The sequence below is a fragment of the Empidonax traillii genome, unplaced genomic scaffold (assembly GCF_003031625.1).
Source record: "Empidonax traillii isolate 1590-97213 ecotype Southwest subspecies unplaced genomic scaffold, ASM303162v1 scaffold10:size5872457, whole genome shotgun sequence".
In the NCBI taxonomy this organism is placed as follows: domain Eukaryota; kingdom Metazoa; phylum Chordata; class Aves; order Passeriformes; family Tyrannidae; genus Empidonax; species Empidonax traillii.
Genome location: NW_020955203.1, coordinates 4,968,369 through 4,976,346, shown reverse-complemented (window position 1 = coordinate 4,976,346; position 7,978 = coordinate 4,968,369). Strand labels below are relative to the sequence as shown.

General features: G+C 45.9%; 1 protein-coding gene across 1 annotated transcript in view; it reads right to left on the bottom strand.

Moving 5' to 3' along the window:
• Nucleotides 1–4,167: 4,167 nt before the first annotated feature.
• Nucleotides 4,168–7,978, bottom strand: part of LOC114058432 (urea transporter 2-like) — a 315,094-nt gene continuing 311,283 nt past the window's right edge. Inside the window, exons 19-22 of the mRNA XM_027885792.1 lie at nt 7,932–7,974; nt 7,211–7,345; nt 6,187–6,236; nt 4,168–5,143 (exon numbers count right to left, since the gene is read on the bottom strand). Of these exons, the coding sequence (XP_027741593.1) occupies nt 4,967–5,143; nt 6,187–6,236; nt 7,211–7,345; nt 7,932–7,974 (405 nt within the window). The 3' untranslated portion in view covers nt 4,168–4,966. The remainder of the gene's footprint in view (nt 5,144–6,186; nt 6,237–7,210; nt 7,346–7,931; nt 7,975–7,978) is intronic.

Below are 7,978 nucleotides of genomic sequence, written 5' to 3'. Positions count from 1 at the left end.
TAAAAAAATTCTGTGATTCTATTCTATGATTCTTCTTTGCATTGGAATGCAATAGAAATTCAGGAGAGCTCAACCTCAAGATAAGTAACTTAACCTTCGGAACCCCTTTGCAAATAAAACATCTTTAAATATTAGCTGTGTAGGAAATGTGGAGGAGCCAAGAGGTGTCCACGCTTCCTGCTGCGCTCTGTCTGGGCTTGGCCTGGAGGATGCTGGCTGGCAAATGCTGGGACTGTGCCAGAGCACGTATCCTCAGTAGGGCAGGACAGGTGTCTGCGCCAACACACCTGATTCTTTTCATTTTCCAGCACGGACATAACCTTTGGGGACCTAAGATGATCCTTCTGACCCAGATCTACGAAATAGTAAGACTGCCAACTCCTGTCTCTGTTTCAGTGCATGTGAAACTGATGACTGTGGTCTACCTGTTCCTTTGAGAATAAGTAGGGTGAGGGTCTTAACTCACTGGGATGTATTTGCTTTGACAGTTATGCTGTTTCCTCATCTCATCCCAAACCTGAAGTAAGCTAAAGCTCTGGTAGCAGGAAAGGCCTTATCACCTGAGGGCAGTTTTCTGTGGCAAGAAAAAAGAGAAGGCTTCAGGGAGGTGTTAATTTGTGCCTAACGATTCGCTTGCCATAGTGATGCTTGCGGTGCTTGCACTCTAAGGGAGAGGGAAATAATCAAGCACTAATCAAGCAATAATCTTTTCAGTGCACAGCACTGCTTCCTCATGGGTAGCATCTTTCTTAGCAGGTGAATTATTCCTCGCTGTGGCCAAATTCTGTGTCAATCCCTTTACACTGAATGTCAAGATTCAAGAGATTAGATAACAATCAACACGAGCATTCTTTACTCTGTTTATATTTCATGTGCAGCACGGTAAAACCAAACAAAACCCGCAGCAGTGCTGGAGGATCATCAGATAAAGGAGGTTTCATTGTTGCACGTCCCCAGATTCAAGCATCAAAAACGCTGGTGTGCAGCAGTCATACCTCAGGTTTGGTCCTGCTTCTGCAGCCCTTGGGTCTGGTACTCAGGTAGCTTGGGCTGCATGTTTCCTGTATGACTAAATATTGGCCTCCTGAGCCCAAACCAGATACTCGTTCGCTAGGGGAAGGGGAAATGAACGTCTCAGAATCACGGATGTATGCATTTATATGCCTGTATTTATGTATGTGTATGTGCATGTATTTATTTTAAGAACTGTAAACAAAGGGACATCTCTTTTGCTGTGTTATGCTGGCACTGGGAGGGAGGTAGTCCAGGAAAATACCCCAAAATTCCTGCCCAACATAAGTGTTTCTTACTGAGCCTGGTTAACACCTGCGTGTCAGAAAAAGAATGAAAAGAGAGTGCTTGGGAAAAAAACAGACAGGTGACTTGAATAGCATTTATTTGATGTAAACAACAACAAAAAAAGAACTGTTTCAATAACAACATAAATTAGTTCTGTTAGCAAAGACTGTGTTATGAATGATAATGGGAAGAAGCATGACTGACTGATATACATGTCAAATTACCAAATAGCTGCTTCTTTGTGAGGGGCGATGGGAAGAATAAACTCTTTAGATAGCAAAAAATGTAGAATTAATTCTGAATGACAGGCAAAATCTTTCTAATGGCTGAGACACGGACCTTCATCTTTCGTTGTTTTTCAGTTCTGTGCATATGATTTCTTTAAGGTACTGCCAAAATGTCCCCGTTGCTCAGCAACAGCAAGCTGGAACAGCACCAGACGGAGGAAATCTGCTGATTTACACTGGCCATAAAGTGCGTTCTCTTACCCAAGTGCAGATTTTGACATTAAAATGAAAGCAGCCTCTGTAGGTTTGGCTCCCTCTGGGGCACACATGGTCCTGAGTGGGGAGGTGTCAGTTCAAACGCTAAAATATCCTTTTGCCTTTCAGTTTGATAAACCGTAGAACCACTGGATGGTTTGGAATGGGCACCTGAAGGCCATTAGTCCAGTACCCCAGGGACATCTTGAAGTAAACCAGGTTGCTCAGAGTCCTGTCCAGCCTGATCTTGGATGTCTCCAGGGATGGAACATCCACCACATCTCTGTGCAACCTGTGCCAGTGCCTCACCACACTCATTATAAAACATTTCATCCTTATATTTGGTCTGAATCGACCTTCTTTTAGTTTAAAACAGTCACCCCTTGTCCTGTTGCCAGGGGCCCTGATAAAATGTTTGTCCCCATCTCTGTTAAGGGGACCTTTAAGTGCTGAAAGGTCTCCCTGGAGCCTTCTCTTTTCCAGGTGAACCCCCACAGCTCTCCCAGCCTGGCTCCAGAGCAGAGGGGCTCCAACCCTTGGGGCATTTCTGTGGCCTCCTCTGGACCTGCTCAAAGCTTACTCCAGACAGAACACGACCTCATCCAACCCCAGTGTGGGATCCTGTGCAGCATCTCCCCTAGGAATGAGTCACTGCCTGGTCTATAGGAGGTTTTTGCAGCTCTGCTGGCCCAGCACTTGCTGTGCCTTTGGCTGACTGTGCCTCCTGTACAGAGTTTGCCTCTTACATGTGAGAAGGTATTGATGCAGCAAAATGCCAAAAGGCTGAGAGAGCTGGGGCTGTTCATCCTGGGGAACAGTAGGCTCCAGGGAGACATTAGAGTTCTTTCCAGTGCCTAAAGGAGCTCCAGGAGGGCTGGAGAGGGACTTGGGACAAGAGATAGATTAGGATGAGGGGGGATGGCTTCACAGAGACAAAGGGCACGATTAGATGGGATATTGGGAAGGAATTGTTGACTGTGAGTGTGGTGAGGCCCTGGCACAGGTTTCCCAGAGAAGCTGTGGCTGCCCCACCCCTGCAAGTGTCCAAGGCCAGGTTGACAGAGCAACCTGGTCTAGTAGAAGTTGTCCCTGTCCATGGCAGTGAGATAGAATGAGATGGTCTTTAATGTCCCTTCCAACTCAAACCTGTCTATGATTCTAGGATTCTGTGATAAGCACAAAGAGCAGAAGTTGAGTTTCCTAAATATCCCACATACACTGATTTAAAAACTGTGTTTTCCAATGTCTTCCTCACTATTTATTTAAAAGGTAGCATGTCCTTGGAAAGCTTAGTGATGATAAATAGAGAAAAACTTATAACAAACTCAAAAAAAAAAAAGATGAATATTTGTTTTAAAAATTAACTCCATACAATATTATGTAGGTATTTATTAAGTAAAACACTGTAAATTGTACATTTTTACAAATGATCTCTGGAGTGGCAGTCACACAGAAATACTGCTGAACATCTGAAAATCTGAAACTTCATCAGACTATACTGCCAGCAAGCAATTCATCCCAAATATTTTACACTCAGATCCTTGTGATACTTGAAAAACAACATAGGGTTTTTTTTTTTTGTCCACCCCTTGTTTCCGCCCCCCGCCCCATCCTCCTCAAAAATCATCAGCGCTATTCCCAGGTTGGATTTTATTTCATCTGCTACAAGAAGAGCAGGGTTTGATTTGCTTTTCCTAGAGCAACATTACTGCATGAAGGGTGATGCCAACTGCAGGACCTGAGGATATGGAGCATTTTTGGTGAAGGTATTGGCTTCACCATGAGATGGAGTATCTCTGTGAGCCAGAAAGGTGGTTGAATTAATGTCCACTGAGGTGACCATTGCTGGTGGGTGCAAGGTCAGCTTCTCCCCTTCTCCCCCTGCAAACCCCGAGAGCCTGCGCAGAGGTGGGATGTGGCTGGTCTGACGCAGAGCTCTGCTGCTCTGGTCCCCCAACCACCCCCTTCCTACTGCAGGACAGACAGAAATGGCAGAGCAGCAGCTTCATGGAATCTTCTATGAGTTGGAAACGACCTCTAAGACCAACCACTCCCACCACTACCCCCCCAGCACTGCCAAGCCCACCACTCACCCATGTCCCCACATGACACATCTACGGGGCTTTTAAATCCCTTCAGGGATGGGGACGCCAACGCTGCCCCGGGCAGCTGTTACAGGGATGGATATTGGGACAGCCTGTTCAGTGAAGAAATTCTTTCCCAATATCCAGCTTAAATCTCCCTGGTGCTACGAGAAGCTGTTTCCTCTCATCATGTCCCTTCTTCCCTGGGAGCAGAGCCCGGGTCCCCCCTGCCTCCACCCTCCTGTCGGGGAGTTGCAGAGAGCCAGAAGGTTCCCCTCGAGCATTAGCAGGAGGCTGGGACAGAACAACATTTTGCTGTGTTTGGTATTGGTGGTCTGAGTGGGTTAGTGCAGATAGAGAGGTCAAGGAGATCAGCTCTAATTGGTTCTACTTGTGCATAGACTGAACAGAGCCACTTTATTGCACAGGAAAGGGACAGCAGTGACTATTTTTTTGCTGTCCCCTCCTGTGTTAACCCATCACCAAGTTCAAGTATTAAAAAAAAAAAAAAAATCATGAGATTAACACAGAAATCACGAAAATCATCCCCATCTTATGCTTGATGGCTGCTAATTCACATCTCTCTCCACAGGGCTCGAGAGGTCCTCCAGGTAGAATTCTTCACCACCTGTTTCATACTTGGCAAAGGGTACTCTTTATTGCACTTCTCTGCTACTATGAAGCTATCTAAGATGTATCCTATTGCTGTCATTAGCTGGTTTTAGCCATTTATTAGGAGTCCCCTCAGATGCTGAAAGATGCTCTTCATTGCCTTACATCTGATTGCTGTGCCTTCACTTTCACAAAGAGATTTTTCTTTACAACTTCTAAGTGATTTCCCCATTGCTTTATTATTCAAGTGTTTTTTTCAGACATATGTGCTTTAAAATCATTACAGGCTGGTCTTGGAGTAGGTCCTTCCAACACAGTTTCTATATCTAATAGAAATTCCATTCCAAATAGAACAAACAAGATGTGGTGGAGAAAGTCTGACCATTCAGAAGGTGGTGTTTGACTTTGCAGCACACAAATCACAGTCTATTGAGGAAGCACCTTGTGGTGTCGCCTTAAAATCTGCCAAGTATCTCTCTTCTTGGATCTTCATGCCTCGCAGGAAGACCTTTGATGTTTCCTCATCTTCAGATAATAAGCTCTGTTGGCTTCTGGGTAGGTGACTTTGGAGAGTGGCAGCTTGTAGATGGCAGAGTTGGTCGTGGTTATTAGCAGGAAAGTCAGTGCAGACAAGCAGAAAGACCAGGTTCCTGATGGCACCCCAAACTGCAATGAAAAACAGCAAACAACCTATTCACTGTGTGCCTTTCTTTTATTTGAATAAAACCCAGAGCCAGGCACTTTGGAATAAGGGTTCTCAAGGAAGTCTCCACCTGGTTTTGCATTGAGCCTTTCCTTAGGGAGGAAGGATTTCTTCATGAGATCTTGACCCTGTGCATAAGCCTGCAGTATCTACCAGCTCTGGTGAGAGGGCTGCCCTCTCTTTGTGCATCTACCGTGGTCTTGGATGGACATGAGGCAGGAGTGGGTGGAGATGAAGCAGGAATGGACACCAGAAGCATTCAGCTTTTCCTGGGCTGTTACACTGATTGTCTTTTGGCAATTGAGGAAGGTAATTAAACCAAATTTAGTGTTTCTTTATATTTGTGGAGCGCCCTTTCTCAATTATTTCAGGCACAAAATGTAGAAATGTAAATATTTGAAAGAGAGGAGACCTCATAGCAGCCTAACAGTGCCTTCAGGGGCTCCAAGAGAGCTGGAGAGGGCCTGCAGTGACAGGACAAGGGGGAATGGCTGCACAGGGACAGAGGGCAGGGTTAGATGGGGCAATGGGAAGGAATTCTTCCCTGTGAGAGCTGAGAGTGGGGAGGCCCTGGCACAGGTTGCCCAGAGAAAATGTGACTGCTCCATCCCTGGAAGTGTTCAAGGCCAGATTGGACGGGGCTTGGAGCAACCTGGAATAGTGAAAGGTGTCCCTGCCCATGGCAGGCGGGGGGAATGAGATGAGCTTTAATGTGCCTTTCAACCCAAACCATTCTGGGATTCTCTGGCCTCATAAGGGTTGAGAACTGAGCTGTGGAAGTTCATTCAAACTCTGAGGAAGAAAACTGCTAAGTGATGATTCTAAGTGACCTATTCCAGTGGGAATCACACCATCCCCCTGGGCAGATAATAACCCCTCTTTGGGACCACTTCTGCCTTTGACTGAGATCCTCTCCACATCTTGGGGTTTTGCCTGACAAGTCAGGTTAAAATACAGTGCTCAGAGCTGTTGTTGGAAACCAGACCATAGCTGACTCACTACTTACCACAGACAACATGCTGGACACTGCTGCTCCCAGGTAGGCACTGAAGAGTGCTGTGAAAAAGAGAGATAGTTCCTGGTGAGTTCAGCTGCTCATGGAGTAGAACAGCAAGGGCAAACACCTCTCACCCTGCCTGGGGTAGCTCAACCAGTGATCATGACCCTGCCTCAACAGTACCCTCTTAAAGCTCTTTCTTTAGCATTGTGTCCTCTCCAACCTGGAGCCTATGGAAAGGGCAAAACTAACTAACTAACTAACTAACTGGAGTAATGAAAAATGTGCTATGGAATCAGAGGCTTTTGAAAAATGCACTCACAGGGAAAGTATGCAGCTTGATGGATGGGGTTAAATAGGAAACTAACCCTTCCACCCTCATCTCTCCTGCCTCTAGGGCTTGAAGGTGGGTCAATGAGATACAGAGCTAAATCTTTTTTATATGAGCACTGAACGAGCAGTAGTTTCATTCCCAGCTTACTCTGATATTGAAATTTCATATGGAATTGCCTTATAAATAATTCTTCAATCGTGCTGTGTTACCTAGCTCATGCCTTTGGTATCCATTTCAATAGAATGGGGAATGTGTACTATCTGACTACAGCTGTGGACTGATCTTGAGCTCCACTTTTCTCAAAGTTTAGGTATGTCCTCCTTCAAAGAAGGAATCTGAGCTGGTATCTCTGACTGGAAAACCCACTACGATTCATCCAGCAACGGAAGTGGAAACACAATTAATGTTTCGAAATGGATGACCTAATTTCAAAAACCTGAGTTAATCAGTGTCCACTGATCACATCCCTTGGTTTTTAAAGGCAGCTCTTGGCTGAAAATAAAAGAACAGCTTTTGTTCTGTCAGGGCACGTTTAAAGCCACAGCTCCAACACCCCGGCTCCATCATTTGCCGGCCTCACCTACGCCCATCTGCCCGCCCGGGGGTGCCCTTCTGGCTCCATCCACCTCTACTGCAAAAAGGCTCTCGAATCACTTCAAAAGGGGGAGAGGTTGAGGTGAGAACCCATCAGGTACTTACCGCAGGCAATAGCCAGCAGATGTGTCTGCCAGGTGAGGGCGTAGAACATGCCCCCGACGGCAACGCAGGAGAGGGAGCTGTTGTAGCCCCACAGCCCGGAGTAGATCTGGCTAAACGGCGTTGCCAAGCTCAGCCCTGCCAAAATAAGTCAAAAGGTGGTGTCACTCCTTGGCCAAAGAGGTGAAAGCAGCGGAGGAATGGCAGGAATCCAGCTTCCCAAGGGTTCTAGCCAGCCGTATGTGCGTGGAGTTCCCATTTGTAGCTGTGTTGTTCGGGTCCAAGGCCAAAGCCGCTTTAATCTGATGAAGCCATGGCAGAGCTTCCCTGAGCTGAATTTGGTGATGTGATTTCAGCAGCAGAGGTATGAGCCCATGTGTGAACCTTAAATGCATCCCTGGGGCCCACACATCCACACTGATGGCTATGACTTTTTTTTAGTCTGCTCCTAAACCCACCAGAATGCGCCCAGAAATTAAGTATTTAATGGGAAAAATTAATCTCAGGCCAAAATATGCTTCTGAAGGTTTCCACCATCATAAGACAAGGCAAGAGAATGGGGAAGTCAATCAAAAGAGTTCCTAAAAGAGAAGTCTATGTATGGTTTGTTTTTTCAAGCAGTTCTCCAATGAAAGAAAAACTTGTAAGTATTCTATTTACTGCAGTTCCTCTTTTGTTCTCCAAGCAAATAAATAAATCCGTGACACAATTCAAATCTCCTTACCTGCCAGCATCCCCACTGCTGAGCCGATCACTGCATGCAGGAAAATG